This window comes from Sycon ciliatum, chromosome 1 (assembly GCF_964019385.1).
Source record: "Sycon ciliatum chromosome 1, ocSycCili1.1, whole genome shotgun sequence".
In the NCBI taxonomy this organism is placed as follows: domain Eukaryota; kingdom Metazoa; phylum Porifera; class Calcarea; order Leucosolenida; family Sycettidae; genus Sycon; species Sycon ciliatum.
In genome coordinates, this window is record NC_088643.1 from 52,219,986 (window position 1) to 52,239,979 (window position 19,994).

The following is a 19,994-nucleotide window of genomic DNA, read 5'->3' on the forward strand; positions in this document are numbered from 1 at the left end:
AGGCACCCTGACCCCAACAGCGCGGAACAAGCGACTGGCGATGAGTCTCTGCCCCAGGAAAGCCGGTCCGTGCAAGATGAACAACAATCATCTGTGGACTCAGCCAATCCTCCCCAAGGGCTGCAGCAGCAACAGCAGCAGGCCTCTACACCTGTTGCTCCATCGCTGCCACCACCATCCCGAGGTAAAGCCGCCCACTCATCTCCAGATGAAGAAGGTTTTACCCTAGCATCGGGGAAGCACACCTTCGCACCCCATGTCCTGACCCCCACCCAGCTGACCCCCGAGCAGCAGCCAGCATTCAATGTCGACATACAACAGCAATGGGCAAAGCAGGCCAGCGCGAAAGAGATGGCCGATGTTGCCAAACGAGTAGCCGCAAGTCATCGACGGCACTTGAGTAAGTAAGCATCCTAGTAATAGTGGTCAGGAACATTTTTGCGCATATCAATCTGTATTCTACTACTGTACTGATTCTGCCGACACTCTTACAAATGGCGTCTCTTAATCCCCTAGCACCCAGCTTTTTCCCCTCTAAGTCAAATCTAACCAGGCCTACCAGTATATGTCCTACTCACGATGCAGAACCCCTCCCTGCCCTTCTTGCTGATGTGACATCTAGCCATCCACCCTACACGCCCATAACACATTCATTCCACCTTAGGATAGGCCAACTCAACTGCCAAAGCGCCACTCATAAGATCCCAGTCATTGAGTCGCTACTACACACTTCGTCCCTTGACCTCCTATTCCTCTGTGAGACGTGGTTCTACCAATCACTGCCGGATGCAGCCATCTCAATTCCCGGATACAGCATCCTGCGCAAAGATAGAGACGGTGCCCGACACTCCGCGATAGGCGGAGGACTTGCTGTTTATATTCGACAATCGCTCATGTGCCATTTCCAACGGCGGACCGACCTTGAATGCAAACTGGAGCACATTTGCGTGGAATTTATAGAATCGCAGAGCAGTCGAAAGAATACATTCCACATGTTTTACAGGCCCCCTCACCGATCATCAGCAGAAAAACACGACTTTTTTGTGTCCTTCCAGTCCACCATTGCCAACGCACTGTCAGCCTCAGGCACGACAGTCATTCTCGGTGATTTCAATGCCAAACTCCGACAGTGGAACGCAACAGATGTTGATACGGCAGAGGGCAAACAGCTAGCAGGATTGTTAGACGACCTTGCACTACAGCAAATTGTCCGAAACACCGCAACGCGATACTCAGCTACGGGTAGCCAGTCATCACTTCTCGACCTGGTTATCACAGACGCAGAGCATCGTATATCCGACCTTGAAGTCCTAGATCCGCTATCAGACCACTGTCCCATAATCTTTAAATATCTCTCAGGAAAGCACACCCCAAAGCACCCGCCGCCCCGCTTTGTACCAGACTACGCGAACACTGACTTTCAATCTCTACGACAGAAACTTTCATCTCTTCCACTCCGGGAGTGTATGCTCGGTGCTTCCACCATCGAGAGTGCGTGGTGGGCATGGGAGTCATGCATCACACAAGCCATTGCCAGCTGCTTAGCGTACAGACGAGTTTCATCTCGAAGACAGCAAACCAAGCCTTGGTTCACCCCGCATCTGCATCACCTTCATCGCCAGAAGCAGCGCCTTTTCCGTGCCGCCAAGCGCCACCAAACAGTAGCATACTGGTTAACCTACAAGGCCCAGAGGAATGCATATCAGAACCAGTTAAGAAATGCCAAGACCCTGTACTTCAAGCGCCTCAGTGAGAATATTCACGATGAGCAAGATGCCCACCTTTGGTGGAAGAAAGCCAAGACACTTGCCAACATCTCCTGTAAGAAAGATAAAGTTCCTGACCTAACGTGTGAGGGCTACACGGCACAGAGTGAACCAGAGAAAGCAGAAATGCTCGCGAAGGTATTTGAGCGCCAGTGCACTCCTGCTCACGGTACAGGTCCAATACCAGCACCAGCCGACAACTGTCCGAATGAATTATTCTCTCTGCCAGTCTTGGCCGAATCCTCAGTGTACCGGGTGCTCCGAAGGCTCCCGCAGCATAAGGCAACTGGCGGGAACATCTCGAACAGGATCCTCCGAGAGATCGCACCATGTATAACATCCTCTGTTACCAACCTGTTTAACGCTAGCCTCACCTTAGGTGAGTTTCCTAGTGCCTGGAAGCTGGGAACAGTAATCCCCATATTTAAAAATAAAGGTAACCCGTGTGATCCCTCCAACTACCGCCCTATAACCCTACTCCCAGCTATTGCGAAAGCACTAGACAAGATTGTCGCCACCAAATTCGGTCACTATCTCGAGGTCAACAACATCATTGTCCCGGAACAGTTCGGCTTTGTCCGTGATCGCTCCACAGTTGACCAGCTGATACAGCTCACTACTAAGATCGCCTCGACCATGGATAAACGCATCCCTTACGATGCTGCATTTCTCGATTTTGCGAAGGCCTTCGATAAAGTGCCGCATGACGTGCTTCTCCAGCAACTCGGGACTATCTGCGATGCTCCGGCTACGAGTTGGTTTAAGAACTACCTCGATACGCGAACATTCAGCGTCCGCGTCCAACACCATCTGTCCTCCCCACGTCCCGTCAAGTCTGGAGTACCCCAGGGTTCCCACCTCGGGCCATTGCTTTTCCTGGTACATATCAACAGCCTACCCAGTGCCTCGAAACGCAACCAGCACGCTGATGTTTACCTGTTCGCGGATGACACCGCCGTCGGCCAAGCACGAACCAAAGGTACCAGCCCAATGGAGACTGCCCTGCAGGACACATTTGCCTGGGCCGACCGAGTAGGCGGAACCTTCAACCCATCGAAAACCGTTGTTATCTCATTCGCTGAGGAAGGAGCTGCAGAGACCATCCGCGGTATCCAGCCGTCAACCAGTCACCGTCACCTGGGCGTGTTGTTGAGTGAAACACTTAGCTTCCAGGAGCATATTGAACAGACAATAAGCAAGTTTAGACAGCGCTGCGTTCTTCTGTGCCATATGGCTGACCGTTTAACAGGAGACATCGTCAGGAAGCTGTACCTTACGTATGTCCGCCCCACAGCAGAATACGCCGCCCCAGTATGGGAGTCCTCCCTCTCTGCTGCACAGCGGCTCACCCTTGAACGGCTGCAAGCCAGAGTAGCTCGCACAGTCATGCGGCTTGAGAGATGCCCTTGCCCATCAGACGAGCCCAAGTCATCATTGTTTAAACAGCTGGGGTGGCCAAGTCTATCCTGGCGCAGGAAGATCGCCTGCCTTATGGAATTCTTCCATTTGGTCACCACCCAACCAGAACTTTTTGAAGCAGCGGGATACTGCCCCACGCGTAGTCGCCGCCGCCAACTCGCATTCACTCTGCCACGGGTTGGGAAACACGCCGGGAGGTCATTTCTCTTCCGCACCGCTACTGTCTGGAATGCCTTGCCCGCAGACCTGAGAGCCACAGCCTCGCAGTCCCTGTTTCACAGTCACATTTGCACGCACTTCTCTGACACCAAACACAGTGCCACTCCTCACTGACATGCCTCTGTCCTCCTTCTTTGTGCGTTGCGCTTATTCTTATTAATTTTTGTGTTTCTGTTTCGGTACATTTCGTATTTCAAGGCATATCCCGAGGCTATAGGTATCATTGATTAAAGGACCATTCTGGAACATTCAGCATAATTGTATTTCTCTTGCTAGGCTGTTCATTACGAATTATTAGCCCTCCACTGTCTGCTATCTCAACCCTACAGCCTCCCATTATAATGGAACTCCCTTCAATTTAGACTACGTCTTTGGGAAATCCTCAAATATATATAATAATATAAAATAATAATAATAACCTGTATGTGTTCTCTTGTGTCGGGTTAGTGTCGATAGCTGAGAAAAACGTGAGCTGCATTTGTCGCAACGATAAGGTTTCTCCCCAGTGTGCGTCGCTATGTGGCTGTCGCGGGTGCAGGCCTGTGCGAATGCCTGTTCACAGCCCGGGTTTGTGCACTGATATGGTTTCTCACCTGTATGTGTTCTCTTGTGTCGGGTTAGTGTCGATAGCTGAGAAAAACGTGAGCTGCATTTGTCGCAACGATAAGGTTTCTCCCCAGTGTGCGTCGCTATGTGTCTGTCGCGGGTGCAGGCCTGTGCGAATGCCTGTTCACAGCCCGGGTTTGTGCACTGATATGGTTTCTCACCTGTATGTGTTCTCTTGTGTTGGGTTAGTGTCGATAGCTGAGAAAAACATGACCTGCATTTGTCGCAACGATAAGGTTTCTCCCCAGTGTGCGCCGCTATGTGGCTGTCGCGGGTGGAGGACTGTGCGAATGCCTGTTCACAGCCCGGGATTGTGCACTTATATGGTTTCTCACCTGTGTGTGTTCGCTTGTGGGCGGCTAGAACTGATGAGGTAAGAAAACGTTTTTTGCATATATCGCAATGATAAGGATACTCCCCAGTGTGTTTTCGGATGTGGATTTTGAGATTCCATGACGTTGGAAATGCCTGTTCACAGCCCCGGATTGTACACTGATATGGTTTCTCACCTGTGTGTGTTCTTCTCTTGTGGACGGTTAGTTCTGATGAGGTAAAAAAACGTTTTTTGCATATGTCGCAATGGTATAGATACTCCCCGGTGTGTCTTCGGATGTGGCTTTTGAGATTCCATGACGTTGAAAATGCCTGTTCACAGCCCGCGATTTTGCACTTATATGCCTTCTCACCTGTGTGTGTTCTCTTGTGAACGGTTAGATCTGATGAGGTAAGAAAATGTTTTTTGCATATGTCGCAATGATAAGGATACTCCCCGTTGTGTTTTCGGATGTGGATTTTGAGTTTCCATGACGTTGGAAATTGTATGGCTTGTCACCTGCGTGTTGACTTGGTGGCATTTGCGGTGAGCTCGAGATGCGCGACTGTTGGGCATGTTGTTGTTCTCGTTGTAGAGCCCTTGCTAGTACGGGTGATATGAACGCATTACTACCACCCGAACGTGCAAATACATCGTGATCTTGTCCTGTATTTACAACGGAGCCCATGCCGGTGGTGACTTGTGGCAAGGACGGAACGTTCGCTGCCTCACTCAAGCTGTTGGCATCGGGCTGATGATCCGGAATTTGGTTAAGCTGGACATTTTGAGTCGCCGATCTTTGGAGTGTCTCTGAGCTGTGTGATTGGTCATGTTGAACCGAAGCGTTGTGAGTGTAACTGGTTGCTGCTTCATCGCTCTGACTGGGTTGATCAAAGGAAGGATGGCTATTCCTGCCTGCACTGCTATTGTCCATGGCAAAGATTACGCACCGAAGTCGGAATATAACCAAAATCAAGAGGTTCTGAACGCTAGTTGCAGTGAATATGCAGAATTCTTTGTAGTGGCTTGAGTTAATAGGGAGTTGATGGTGCTAAGAAAAGGTGATACTGTGAAGGTGGAAATATCAAACAGTCAATGGTGCCGCGTGGAGTAGTGCAGGGTAAGTGTTGCGGATCGATGCAGGTGAGAAAAGGGAAATGATCAGAGTGTACTGTATTGTATTGTATTGAATTTATTTTACTTCACTGGCTCAACAGTACAATGTACAACTACAAAGAGGCCAGGAAAACCGATCAAAAGGAGTTAAGTGCAGACTGGAAATAGGTGTTGGTGTGCGTGGAAGACAAAAAGTGGCAAATGTAGCAAGTCATGGTAGATAGGGTAAGGATGTCAGGAGAAGTCGTGACTTGGGCTAAAACTGAGAAGCTGTCCAGTATAATAGAAATTAGCGGGTGCAAGGGGAGAGGTATGCATGCACTGTGGCAGTGTTAGAATGGACCGAGATTCAGAGCCAAGGATAACTTTATAGAAAAGAAAAAGGGACCAAGGAACTACGAGCTACGCCATTATGTCCACTAACACCACCTTCCCCGCCTTAGTTATCATAATACCTTAGAACCTTCCAATTTGGCAGGCTGTTGGAGTGCGCATCCAAGTTGCGCTAGAGCTGACAGCCAGTTAGTTGTGGAACGTCAGTACCGTCCGTCAGTGTCGATCAATGTTATTGCATGAGCTGCGAGCCCGCGTTAATCTCTTTACATAAAGTTAGGTGGCATGTGGCTTTGCAAACTGCGAATTTGTAGTTAATTGTCTATTTGGCTATTGGAGATTCAAGCATCGTGAACGGCTCTGGTTTTCTCTTTTCTTTCTGAGTACTTTGATAGAATAATAAATTAAATAATATTTAATTTTAAAATAATGATATGACCAGGGATAAGTACACTACACGAAACTACAGCTACAAGACAAGATCTTCGTATGATTACTGAAATGCGTTTGCTGTTTATCTTTAACAATAAGGATTCAGTTTCCTCTGGTATTTCCACAGCAGTTACAAAGTCATCCGCGTAGCGAACGAAAACGTCTCAGTAGATACTGTGTCGATTTTGAAGCTGTCCATGTTGATGGCAGCTAATGTAGTTGGCTTCCCATTGCCATTCACCCTTTCTGCTGTGGAAACCAGATATAGCAGAATCCTTATTGAGAAATAACATAATTATCTCTATTACAAGCGCAGCCTCTTGGAGAAGCCCAGTCTTTTTATAAGCGCATTCCAAGAGGGCTTTAAAGATAAACAAGCGCAGTCTCCAGTTTAAGCGCAGGCCTTTTAATGGAGAAATGTATGGATCGCGTCCATGCAGGTTTGACATCACAAAGTGTAACATACCCAAATGCTGCGCACTGAGTACAAACACCAAGGCTGCCATATTCGAGAACGGTGTGGATGTAGGTCGTGTATATTAATATTAGGCTGGAAGCGTTCATTGTGCCACGTGTCTTGTGGAGTTGGTGTAGTAGTTTTTTGGCTTTGTTGGTAATTTATATGATGTGTTGGGTCCATCGCATATCGTCTTGGAGTGTAACGCCAAGGTGCCTATGTTATTGGACCTGCTGCAACAGAGTCGATTGGAGCGTGATGTGGATGATATGTTGTGGTTGAAAGGAAAGGACGACGATTTTCGTGATGTTGACGAGGAGATGTCAATCCTTCAACCATCGTCCGGCTGTGTCCACGGCACGTTGGAGGAATGCAGCTGATAAATCCCTCGTGTAATGTGTCGCGATGAGTGCCGTGTCATCGGCAAACTGGGTGCATTTGGAGTGCGAGTTTGTACATGCTGGGGGGAGGTCGATCGTGTACACCAGGAAAAGAAGGTGCCCCAGAACAGAGCCCTGGGGTACTCCAGCTGGAATGGATTTCCATTATGAAAAGGCGGAGCCAACCTTGACGCGTTGTCGGCGGCGAGTCAGGTAGCTTGTGAGCCCGCTATGGGCAATGCCACGGACACCAAGTTTGCTTGAGTTTGGCCAGGAGGCCAGCATGCCAAACTCCGTCAAAGGCCTTTGATAAGTCAAAGACGCATGCTGACACAATGTCTCGGCTGCCGGAAATCTCATGCACTAGGCAGGAGAGCTGTATTTCAGTGCTATCCTTAGATCGAAAACCAGATTAGTCGGCGGGTAGGTGGGGCTCAATGTGGGCGTTGGTGAACAATCCTCTCCTTAACCTTGCTGACAACGCTCAGGAGCGTTATTGGCCTTTAGTTGGTTATCTCTGCACGAAAGGCTTTCTTGTGTAGAGGACTGATAGTGGCGTTGCCCCAGTCCTGCGGCTGCTCGCGTCGCGAGGAGGACTCATTGAAAAGCGTTGCGAGGGTGCACAATATTTCCTCTGCAGTGATCTCAATCAATTTCGTCGGGATGCCATCGTACCCAGCCGACTTCCGGAAATCAAGTACGGAAAGGAGTTTTCTGACCTCCTTCAGGGTGGTGATGATTTCCTTCAGTTCACTTCCCATGATGCGCGACACGCCTATCTCTGGTACGGCTTTAGTTTTGTTGGTCCGGTGACGCACTTCTGGCTTTCAGAAATGAAAAAAGATTATTAAACGCTTCCGCCTTTTCTTCATCCGATCTAGCCACTGTTTCGTTTGCTAAAATACATGCACTGTGTACTGCAGATCCGATGCGACCACGTACCAGCGCGCTGTAGCGCATAAAAACATGTGCGTACCGCTTATCCATGGCTGCATGGCCAGCGCCCTGGGACCGCTAGACGTGCGACTGGATTTCCATGTCCACGACATTAGGTGGAGGGTCCTTGAACGGGGACGACCGCAGTGACGTCATTAACTTACACAGGTTTCGCTCCTGCACACCAGTTACGTCGCCTTGCGCGGGAGCGGATACAAAGGCGGATTTAGCTTCTCACAGCTGTGTAGTGGTCCTATTGCGTTGAGTAACGAACGCGATCCAGTTCTCAGCGCTTTAAAAGTTTGAGTTCTGAGATACTGATCATGACGGTAGAGCTGATACTTGAGTTCAATGCTGCAAAGAAGCTGTGAGTCATCCATGGTCGCCGACCTGGGCGAGACTGGTGTTTACGTCGAGGTGCGAAGTTAGTACAGTACAAGTATGCTGTGTTGGTAAGCGAGTGATGCCAATGCGACCAGAGGTCTGACATTGATAACTGCGGAATTTCCTCAGCTGGTGGCAAAAGCTGCATTGAGCCCAGGGCTCCTTTCAGTGCGACGACGCGATCAGGGTCCCAGTTCCAGCGCCAAGTTTCGACGTGTTGCTGGGGTGTTGGTGCTTGTGGTGTGCATGCAATGGACACATGTCCTCCGACGAGTACATGATCTGACGCTCCGACAGGATTATATGATGTGACAGATAGGTCTTCTTCTGGTACGTCACAGTGGAGATGACTACGTCGAGGCAGGACTTCAAATTGCCTCTGGAAATACAGGTCGGCTGGTTTGGTTGGTTGGTTTTCATTTCACTTCGCACATTCAAACGGGATGACGACCCAATAAAATGACGGCGAAGGCTTAGCCTAGTAAAGGCTGTGGAAGCACATAGTAAGAGAATAGGATACTAATAACTGTGAGTAAACGGGGGGGGGGGAAGAGAGAGAGAGAGAGAATACAATGTATGTGTGATGGTACGTGAGGATTACTGAACTGCAAGGGGAGGGAGAGCAGAGCTATCAGCAGCAATTCGAACTAGTACTCCCTACAGGCGTATGGTACACATGCATGCTTAAACTCAGGTAGCCGGGTAATTGTGCGGACCTCACCAGGGAGAGCGTTCCACAGCAGAGCACCAAGAACAGAAAATCTCCGCTGACCGCGGCGGCTGCGGTTTGCCTGGCCTAGTAGGCCGGTTTAATCCTGCAGTGTCCAGTAGGTCGCCAGCTCTATCAGCGGGAAGCCATGAGGTGTGTTTTGCGTTCATGCCTCCTACCAATAGAAACGGAGAGTTGATATAGCACAGACCTAGACAGGGCTCCAGTTGTCGGCAGAATGTGTACGGATCTGTGTTTGGAGGAAGGTAGGAGCTTCCAACTGTAAGTGATACATTCGATAGAACAAATTCAAGCCGAAGCTTTTCGAAGTTGTTCATCGTGATGATTGTTTTCTGTTTGTGTGGGATGGAAGAGTGAACATACACGGCGACTCCTCCGCCTCTACAGTGCTGCCAATCGTGCCTATAAAGGGAGTAGTCGGGGAGTTCGTATACGGAGTCTGGCTTAAGGGGATTTGACCACTTCACCCCTTATCAGTTGAGCTTGAGTAGGCTGAGGAAGATTGTGCCTGAAGAGCACCAATTATATTGCCCTCCAAGCACAAACATCAGCAGGGATACAAACTCACGGAGACGCTCCAGTTCCAGCGTGACAAAACCTCGTGAACACCAGAGTGCAGCGCGAGTCAGTGTCGCACCAACGGTTCTAAGCGATTGTCCAGCACCTCCATGAGCGACACAACGTGAAAGCTAGGACAACAACTTTGACGGAAGAACAAGAAGACTGAAAAGGCAAGACTGAAAACTCACTAATTACGTATGGTCATCTCACGCATGTACGCGAAACAAGAGACAGTTTGGGGAATATCATCATACAAAAAAGAAATACAATGCCATCGTTTTACAACACCTGCCCCTTGATGACATTCTACAAAATCAAAATCAGTACATGGAATAAACCAACACCACGTTCCGCATGCACAATAGCAACATGTAGCAAAAGGATACACAGAAAATGGAAAAGCCACAAACGAACTAGCAAAACAAGTAGAAATCAAAACTCTGCAAACCCAAAATGCGACTACGGTAAAGTACTATACGCGAGGCAAGAGACATGGGTAATGCCATCATTCAGAAAACCAATACATCTTTCTAAAGCAATATAACGCCCACCGCTTTAGGAGCTGCATCTGCGCCTTGATCCATGAAGGGTGGTGGCGTTCCTACGGATGCGGAAAACTCGGCCTCTATATAGATAAACCGAGTCTGACGCGAACGGTGATTTTTTTGGGTGATGGCGGCCATGAGTCGTCGCAGCCAGGTACGCTGTCACGGCGATGACAGTCAGCAGGAGCGGAAGGCTAGTAGTCAGGTCGATGGAAACCATCCTCTGCTACCAGTGTAACCGGCTACTGCGGGTTGAGGAAAAGAATGATATTTATTCGTACTGCACAGGGTTATATGATGTAAAGGTGTCAACTAGATAGGCGGGATGGTAGGTGATTGGCCGAAGGGCCGTGGATAGAGGGGATAGGAGTGTGAACAGCAGGTAACACTATTACGAAGCCACTCTTAACAACTACCACGAGAGAACAAGAAGACTGAAAATGCAAGACTGAAGACTCACTACTTACGTCTGCTCATCTCACGCATCCACGCGAGACAAGAGACAGTTTGAGGAATATCATCATACAGAAAGGAGATACATTGTTCTACAACACCTGCCCCCCCCTTTAATTATGACATTCCATAAATATATTTAGATGTTGTTTGTTTGTAGTGAGAATTCAAGTCGGGAGGGAAACCGCGAGCTTCCCATGTAGGGAGCAACACACTCATCCCCTGTTTCTTTGTTTGTTTACTTTATTTGAATTCACAAATCCAAAACGAGTACATGGAATAAACGACCAAAACGTTTCACATACACAACAGCAACCCGTAGCAACAGGAAACACAGCAAAAGAGAAAAGCCATAAACCAACAATCGGACATTGTAGCAAAACTCGACAAACCAAAAATGCGACTAAAAACTATACGCGAGACAAGGGACATGGGGGAATTAAATCATTCCGAAAACTAATATAATACCCTGTACATATGCTGTTTTGCAATATAAAAATCTAAGACGTGACTGTGTTGATAGCGGAGGGTGTTAAGATGGCTGCAGCAGCAAATGCAGTTTAGGCCAGGATAATACATGCACACACACACACTTGTCAGATCATTCTATTGCTCAAATTCAACACAGTGCACGCTGGCACAAAAATCATGTTTCCACAAACGTACACCCCTATAACCGCATTTCCTGGCGCTGTTATCTTCTGATTTGGTGCTCTGGCTGACATTGTCCTGTTTGAACCGTAGATGCTGGTTCAAAGGAGCAGTGTCTGTTCAGTTGCATACACTGACAGGTTTGGCTTGCTTCTTGATATTCGCCTTGTGGCGACGCACATGCAGGTTGCTGGCGGAGGATTGTGAGAACCCCTGTCGACAGTTCGGGATTGTACACTGACATGGTTTCTCACCTGTGTGTATTTTCTTGTGTTTTGTTAGTGCTGATTGGTTATAAAAACGTGAGTTGCATCTGTCGCAATGATACGGCTTCTCTCCGTTGTGTTTTCGTATGTGCACAGTTAATTGCCACTTGTGTTTGAAGGCCTGTCCACACTCTGGGCAACGATATGGCTTCTCAACAGTGTTCACTGTCATGTGTGTTTGAAAGGTGACCGTGTTGAGAAACTCTTTTTGCATTCTAGGCAGACTGGCTTGGCTTTGGCTGATTTCGCTGGTTCTTTCATTGACGACTGCTGTCCAAGTACGTTACTCCATGGTAGTGACTGACTGAGGTCGTGTGGACTTGGTAGCATGTCAAGTAAGTTAGGAATATGTGGCGGCTGGAGATGTTGTCTTCCTCTCTGTAAGGCCATTGCTAGCGCTGATGCTGATATCACATGACTATCATCGAAAGTCGCCAACACATCATGATGTACGAGTTCTGCACTTACATTGGATCCTATGCCTGTAGAGAGTTCTGGCAAGGACGGTAAAAGTACTCCATCTCTCAAGTCTTCATAGTGCTGGTGACCTTTAAGTTGAGGATTTGGAGCTGGTGAACTTTGGAAGAAGGAGAATGGTGTCGGCGTGCTGCGTGATTGGTCTTGGGGAACGAAAGCGTTTTGAGTGTGGGGCTTTGACGCTCCACCAGCGCGTCGATCAAAGGAAAGATGGCTCATCCAGTCTGAGTTGCTATTGTCTATGACAAAGCCTAAGTACACTAGTTCATCATAAACAAAATTGAGATATTCTAAAGGACGGTTGCAGTGAATATGCAGGGTGATGGTACGAGTTAATGGGGAGTTGATGGTGATGAGATACGATGTAGAGGTGAAGGTGGGAATATCTCTCAGTTAGTGTTGCTGGAGTTGCGCAGGGTACGTACAGGTGAAAAGAGTAAATTGTAGGGTGTATGGGGTGTAGATTAGAAATAGGTGTTGATGTGCGTGGATGATAGACGTGGCAAATGGTGTGAGATATGGTCGATAGGGTGAGGGTGATAGGTTTATGTTCGTTTGTTTTAGTCTGGCGTGGTGTTTAAGGCAGGTGAGAAGTGGTGATCTGGACTAAATTCGAGAAGCTGTGGAAATTAGAATAGACATCAACGTGTGCATGGAGAGGTGTGCATGCCCTGTGGGTGTGTTGTGTTGGCGTAGGCTACTTCAAGAATCAGGTTTCCTGTCAATCTTTCTTCGACTGATCATTGGTTTCCTTCTGCGAATCACATACTTCAAGTAGCCGGGCCTCGCGGATCCGGCGCGTCAGTTCACCTAGCATCCCTCCCCAAACAATTAACCAACAGTTCACGCACACCTCTCCTTGTATACGCTAATCTTTACTATAGTAAGTCTTTCAATCACAGCATTTCCATTTTTCATCTGATCAAAACTGCTCACTTACCTTTACATGATCGTAGACTGGTACAGTACACTATCAACCTGATACTCTTATCCTATCGAGCACGATTTGCAACTGTTTCCACTTCTACCTTCCACGCAAACCACAATTGCCAGTCTGCACTTTGTCTTTGACCAGTTACGTTTTCTCACCCGTATTGATCCCCAGCACGTACCCTTCACACCTCCAGCAGCACAAACTGAGAGATAATCTCACCTGTAACTTACAACCGCGTCTCATAACGATCAACTCCCTAGCTTTTACGGCAACTCAAGCCACCGACCAGAACCCTGTATATTGACTGTAACAGTGGCTAAGAGCTGCTAAACTTTGTTTATGGCTCAACTTGGGTACGAATTCTTTGGAGGTGCTACCTCCGACAAGCGAAACTTGGTGCGTTTTTTTTGTGGTGGTAACACAAGGTTGTGAGGTACGACCTACTTGTAGCTCGATGCAGGAAGCCAAGCGACGAGCTGGTCCGTGGTACATAGCTCAGACACAAAACACCAACTTGGTTCGATTACTGAGGTTCGAACTTGATTGTTGGGCCTTTGCTGTTTAATTCTCACAATAAGGATTCCACTTCCTCTGGTATTTCCAAAGCAGTTACAGTTTCGTCCGCATAGCGAACGAAAGCGTCTCAGTAGATACTATGTCGATTTTCAAGCTGTCCATAATGATGGCGGCTAATATAGTTCCGATTTGTCGTCCAATGGTAAGCCACCTTATCAGTTGTGGCAACGAGAAAAAATTCTTATATGAGAAATGTATTCAACCACAAATACCCACGAACCAAGTACATGTACGATTTTGATTTTCATAAGTTGAGGGAATGGAAAACTTGGTTTTCGTTTGTTGTTGTGGGTTTCTTGCCAATCTTCAAAAATAGATAAAAAATACTTTCCTGACAGTGAAATCAAAGTCAAGGTCTTTGTAAAAGTAGCTCAAAAGGAATAACAATAAGCAGCAGCAACATTTCCACCATGATCCCATGACAGTCAAGATGGCAGTCGTCGACAACGGGCACACACTAGCACAAGAGAAGAGTGCACAGAAATTGGTGGGTAAGGCCTGCAAAGTTACTAGCCCGTGTAAGAAATACAGCCCAACAACGAAAGGAAAACAACCATTGTTCAGAATACCCTACATCTTCGGCAAAGTCTATGGTCAAGTACGACAGGCACTCAAGTTTCAACAATAGCTAAACGAAAATGCACCCACAGGTTCACAGTTTATGAAGCCTGATGCCACCTAACATAATGTCGAGAGAAAAACGTGAGCTCGACTGGTAGACAATTGCACACCCGGCCAGCACAGAAGCATGTCAACGCTGCCAAAACCCAAAAAAAGTCCTGCGTTCGGTGGGAATTATGCCAAGGAGCAACCGAGTGCCACACCAAAGAGCGAGTATGAGGGATTCGGGAAGCGCATTAAAGCGGTCAGCACCAAGGAATGAAATAGATTTGTATCCAGCTTGAGTTTGCATAAATGGATAAAGAAAGGGAATTATTGATTTGGCCGCGGGTGACTCTATCTGTGTGAGCGCAGTCACGGCGAAGGGAGAACATGTCAGAGAGGAGTAAACTGCTGATATTGTGGATGCATCGGAACACGAACAATATGGACTTAGTATGATATTTTGTGTCTAAGCTAATTATGTGGTACCTCTCAAGCAAGTATGATGTGCGCGTGAATGTGTCATGCTCAAATATGCATCTAAGTGCTCTTTTACTTATGCATGGCAGCTGAACTCTCACGTTGTCAGCGAGACAGTGTACTTAGGCAGTGCTCGCGTACTCGAGCTTGCTCTGGACTACTGACAAGTAGAACTGCTTTCTGGCCTGAACAGCAAGGTTCTTCCTTCCACGTTGAAAAGCACCTAGTTTCTTTCCGATATGTTCCCTGAGGGAATTCACGTGGGCACTGAAACTTTTAAAAGTTGAGTCGACAGTCAATACCAGGTACTTACCTTCGTCAGGCGGGGCAATAACAGTCGAACCACAGACAATGCTCAGGTGGAGGATGTGAGCTTCTGCCGTGGATCAGTAGTACATGTTCCTCCTCCATCGGACACGCACACACGAACAGGCACCGAGATTCCCCCATCCCCTCCATCGGACACGCACACCCGAACAGGCACCGAGATTCCCCCATCAACAGTTCCCTCACCCTGGCCTCTACAACTCACTCCCTATCGACATCACAACCCAACCTCGTAGAAATTCTTTCCGAAACAATGCATCCAGTCTTCTTTTGAGCAGTACCTGTTCCTGGTCCGCGCATCCCCCTGGTTTCTGATACCTAGAACGTGTACTTAACTATATCGATCACCCCTGCTAACGTTATTGCCCCCGCTTGTTTTTCATGATCCATTGCTTCTTGCCTCCCTGTTAAGGGGGCAGCCTACCCATAAATTTCATATGGCATTCAATTGACCGTAACTTTGGTGTTTCTCAATGGATTTGAGTGAAATGTTGACCACACACTCCTGCCACTATGCTGGCCGTCAGGACATGATTTACAAGTTCTTGCGCCTCACTGACAGGCTTTCCAGGCCGGAAAAACTCAATTTTCCGGCATAGTGCCACGGCGTGCGAGCCACCCAGGAGCCAAACAAATGCATTTACAATTTTTTCACATTTTCGTGCTCATTCTGTTCGTGCGCGGGACTCAAACCTAGAACAAGTCCAGAAGCAGCCATGGGTGATGGGGTAGGGCGCCTCAACGAGGCCCTGGAATCTGTCACAACGGAACGAGTGGGCGTTCTCTCCCACACTCCCACAGACCCAAGTCAATTTTTGAATTTTTTTAGGTTTAGCACGTGCTACGAGGTCGTACCTTTGATACAACATCCAGTGCTGGGACCTCCACAGCAAGCCATTTCCACAGCGCTGCACACCAAATCCAGGATACCCTCAGAAACCGGCAAAGACTACCACTCACGTTTCAATACTGCCTAGTACTGAATCCTACCTGACTTCTTGACACGACTCAAACTTGCCAAAGTCACTAAATCAACGTCAACTACAATAATCAAGCCACATATCTGCAACGTCACGAGGGTGCTGGCAAAAGTCCTGCTGCACGGCGGCGGGCTTCGCCTTCGCCCGCCGCCGTGCAGCCCAATACGTGGCTCAAAAACCTGATTTTTTGGACTTGGAGCAAAATTCTGCACACTTTCACGTGTTTCCATGATACGACAAGTTGCGCACGGTCTGCTCACATTCAAATACAGTGCTGCCAACAAATGACAGCGTGCAACAAAAAAATCTTTCCTTGCAAGGGCACATTTTCGGCCATAACTCTTGAACGGCCGGTCAGATCGGGACACAATTTTCAGAGAATTTGCAGCTATTCATGCTCTTTCAACTGACGTAGCACTCAATATGAATTTACAAATTCGATTTTTCAGTGAATTTTTGGGTAGTCTGCCACCTTAAAGGGGAAGTATACCCTAAAATCAAATTTTCACCAGTTGTAGTCTTCGGGGTGCTGAGTCGAATGGTCTTAGTCCGAGGAAGCTGCGACGCTCCCTTCCTACTTGAATCCCAATCGAACTCGCGCACTTCCACCGAAACTGGGTGACTGCGCCCTACTAGATGGGGATTTGTATGCAAAATGTCACTAAAAGCGCCATTTCGTTCTTATAAAAGCACGGATGACCGCGATTGGCCCATATGTTGTAGTCTTTTGGACGCTGAGTCGACTGGTTTTGGTCCGAAAAGGCTGCGATGCAGCGTTCCTCCTTTATTCCCAATCGAACATGGTTGAACAAGCGGTCACGTGCTCCTGGGTGCCCAAATCACCTGGTCACCGCGCCAACAGGCGACAACTTTCACACCAACGTTCAACTCGAGTTCAACTCGAGTGCCAGGACTGCACCCAAAAAAGGTCAAACAGGCTAGTAAGTTGTACCCTGTAGGCACGGTGACCAGGTGACTGGTGTACGCAGGAGCACGTGACCGCTTGTTCAACCATGTTCGATTGGGAATAAAGGAGGAACGCTGCATCACAGCCTTTTCGGACCAAAACCAGTCGACTCAGCGTCCAAAAGACTACAACATATGAGCCAATCGCGGTCATCCGTGACCCATGACCCATCCATATCCGAGGACCTACTCGGACAAGCGCTCACTTTCGCCACACAGTACACGGACATTACGCAGCACGATAAGGAAATCGTCATGCACTCGCGGAAGTCCCTGCTTTTCAACAGGGATCGGGAGTGGATGAAGAAAGACGGGAGAGGACTTTTCGACGTGACCATGGGCTGCTTCGACGGTGCAGAAGTCTGCGAACTGGTCGGCACATATGCCCTGTCAAAGCTATCGGAGGAGTTCGACAGCGCAGACATCGGATTGTACCGCGATGATGGACTAGCGGTGATCAGAGATGCGACGGGCAGTACAGCAGACCGCGCCAGAAAAACCATATGCCAGATTTTCACGAATCTCGGTTTGAAACTGACCATCAGCGCTGGCATGAAGACGGTAGATTTCCTGGATGTGACACTGGATTTGTCAACAGGGAAATACCAACCATACCGGAAGCCGAACAACAAGCCCGTCTATGTCCACCAACTTTCCAATCACCCACCGGCAATCATCCAACAATTGCCAAAGACAATCAGCAGACGACTAACAGGCATATCAAGTGACCGACACATATTTGAGGAATCGGCACCAGCGTACAACGATGCCCTCAGAGAGAGTGGATACGTGGAACGAGTCGAGTACATGGAAGAGAGGAAGGAGTTGACAGGGCGAAGAAAGAAAAATAGGCGGCGCAACATCACTTGGTACAACCCACCCTTTAGCAAGAACGTAGCCACAGACATCGCACACAAATTCCTCCGACTCCTCGACACACACTTTCCTCACGGCTGCGGATTGCGCCAGATATTTAACCGCAACAACGTCAAAGTTAGCTATTCATGTATGCCAAATATGTCCGCAATAGTCAAATCCCACAACAACCATGTTCAAAGGAAGAGACAAACACAGGACAAGAACGTCCCCGACAAACGATGCAACTGCCGAGACAAATGCACCTGCCCAATGGACGGCGACTGCCAAGTACGATGCATCGTGTACAAGGCAACAGTCCAGCACACCGGAAGAGAGCAGCGGCACGAGTACCTCGGCCTAACAGAACCACCCTTTAAACAGAGATACAACAATCACATGAGCACGACGAGGCATGAGAGGATGGAAAAAAGCACGGAGCTGTCCAAGTGCATATGGAAGCTCAAGCGGTAGAACACTCCGCACTCTGTGAAATGGGCCGTCGTCACCAAGGCCCAGGCCTACTCGAACGCGACCAAGCGGTGTCCCCTATGCCTTGCTGAGAAACTGGAGATCCTGGAAGCAGACAAAACGGTCAACATCAACAAAAGGTCGGAGTTGGTGTCGAAATGCAGACACGAGAACAAGTATTACCTGTCCAGATTCTCACCATCAGTTACGTGAGTTTTTCGACATGGCGCAACCTGAACCAGGTTTGGCGCCATGGTGCTTTCTCTCTCCCTCTTCACTCTTGCTGTGGTCTTGCGCTACCGTCACTATCGCCTTTAATGACTCGGTAACACTGCCCTGTGATCGCCTCTAATCTCACCTATATCCGTTAACTCTCACAAAACAACTCAATACCATTGTCCCAATGCCACGTCTTCACTTCGCACATATGCACTAACTTCCACACTAGCATCAAATATCTAGGCCTGCTCGTAGAGAATTCGATAGTGAATGCTGCTGTCTGATGATCGCTCCGATGCGTGAAACTTTAAGTTACAGCTAGCACAGCCTTTCGCCTCTGTTGTGTGTGTAAAAGAATAATAATAATGTTGTCGCGTAGCCAAGAGAGAAAAGGTCCGCCGATGCCTACTCGCTTGTTGAGGAGGCCGACGTGAGAGACGCCATCAAACGCACCGGCAATATCAATTGCTAATATTGGGATACAGTCCCTCCCCCCTCTCACACCCGTTCGCTCTGGAGTGCTGTAAGAAGGCCAGCTGTGCCCCGACCACGCCTAAAACATGTAAAACCACACTGGCTGCACTAAACAGTTACGTGATGGGAGCAGCAAGTTCCTTACAGCACTCTTTCAACACCAGAGATGGAATACAGTTAGGTCCAGATGCCTTGGATGGGACTAGCCTTGCTTCTCATGCATAACATATTACTTAATAGAATACCCTTGCATATGCAGGCTTATAATTGGTTCTCCGAAACACGGAACACCCAGAACTCATTCAGTCTCCCAAGCGCTGCCTCCACCCTATCCACTAGATCCGCGATCTTTACTGGCTATGTGTTTTGCGCAACATTAACAACGCAGGCCAAGACCAGCACGTCGATGAATAATTTTGTTGCTAAATTCTCTGCTCAATTATAGGTTTCATGTATTTGCATGACATCCTGCTGGTTTGTCTCCTCCTTTGCCTTCTTTGCCTTTTATTATCCACTAGATCCCCGATCTTTACTGGCTATGTGTTTTGCGCAACATTAACAACGCAGGCCAAGACCAGCACGTCGATGAATAATTTTGTTGCTAAATTCTCTGCTCAATTATAGGTTTCATGTATTTGCATGACATCCAGCTGGTTTGTCTCCTCCTTTGCCTCTTTTGCCTTTTATTTGCATTCTTTTATCTGTTTTACTGCTGCGGTTGGCTTTCATCCTTGTCACAGTTTTACTGGCCGTCATCATGATGTGCCATAAAAATAATAATGATATAAATACAAATGCAAATACAATCGCTCGCGAAGCAGAGTGGGATCGTCTGACATTATCGACTGCCAGTCGTGACCGTGGTAAAATGCCCTAAGACTGTTCCAGTCAGCACTGTCGTATTTCCACACCTTGTGAGAGGTTGTTGGATCGCAGCGTGCGGAGACCGCTTTCAAGTTGCATATCAAAATGGCATGATCGGACCTGCCGAGGGGAACAAGCACCTTGGTTGATACGGTGGTAGTGAAGTCGGAGAGACCTAGGTCTAACGTGTTTTCACCGAGT

At 48.1% G+C, this 19,994-nt stretch overlaps 1 protein-coding gene across 1 annotated transcript; it reads right to left on the minus strand.

Moving 5' to 3' along the window:
• Nucleotides 1-2,264: 2,264 nt before the first annotated feature.
• Nucleotides 2,265-15,521, minus strand: LOC135805306 (zinc finger protein 239-like; the record flags this gene model as incomplete). Its single annotated transcript, XM_065319329.1, has 4 exons — nt 2,265-2,660; nt 3,945-4,478; nt 10,585-10,599; nt 15,495-15,521. Coding segments are annotated over 4 exons (972 nt in total), but the record flags the coding sequence as incomplete, so codon positions are not given.
• Between the last annotated feature and the right edge of the window lie 4,473 nt (nt 15,522-19,994).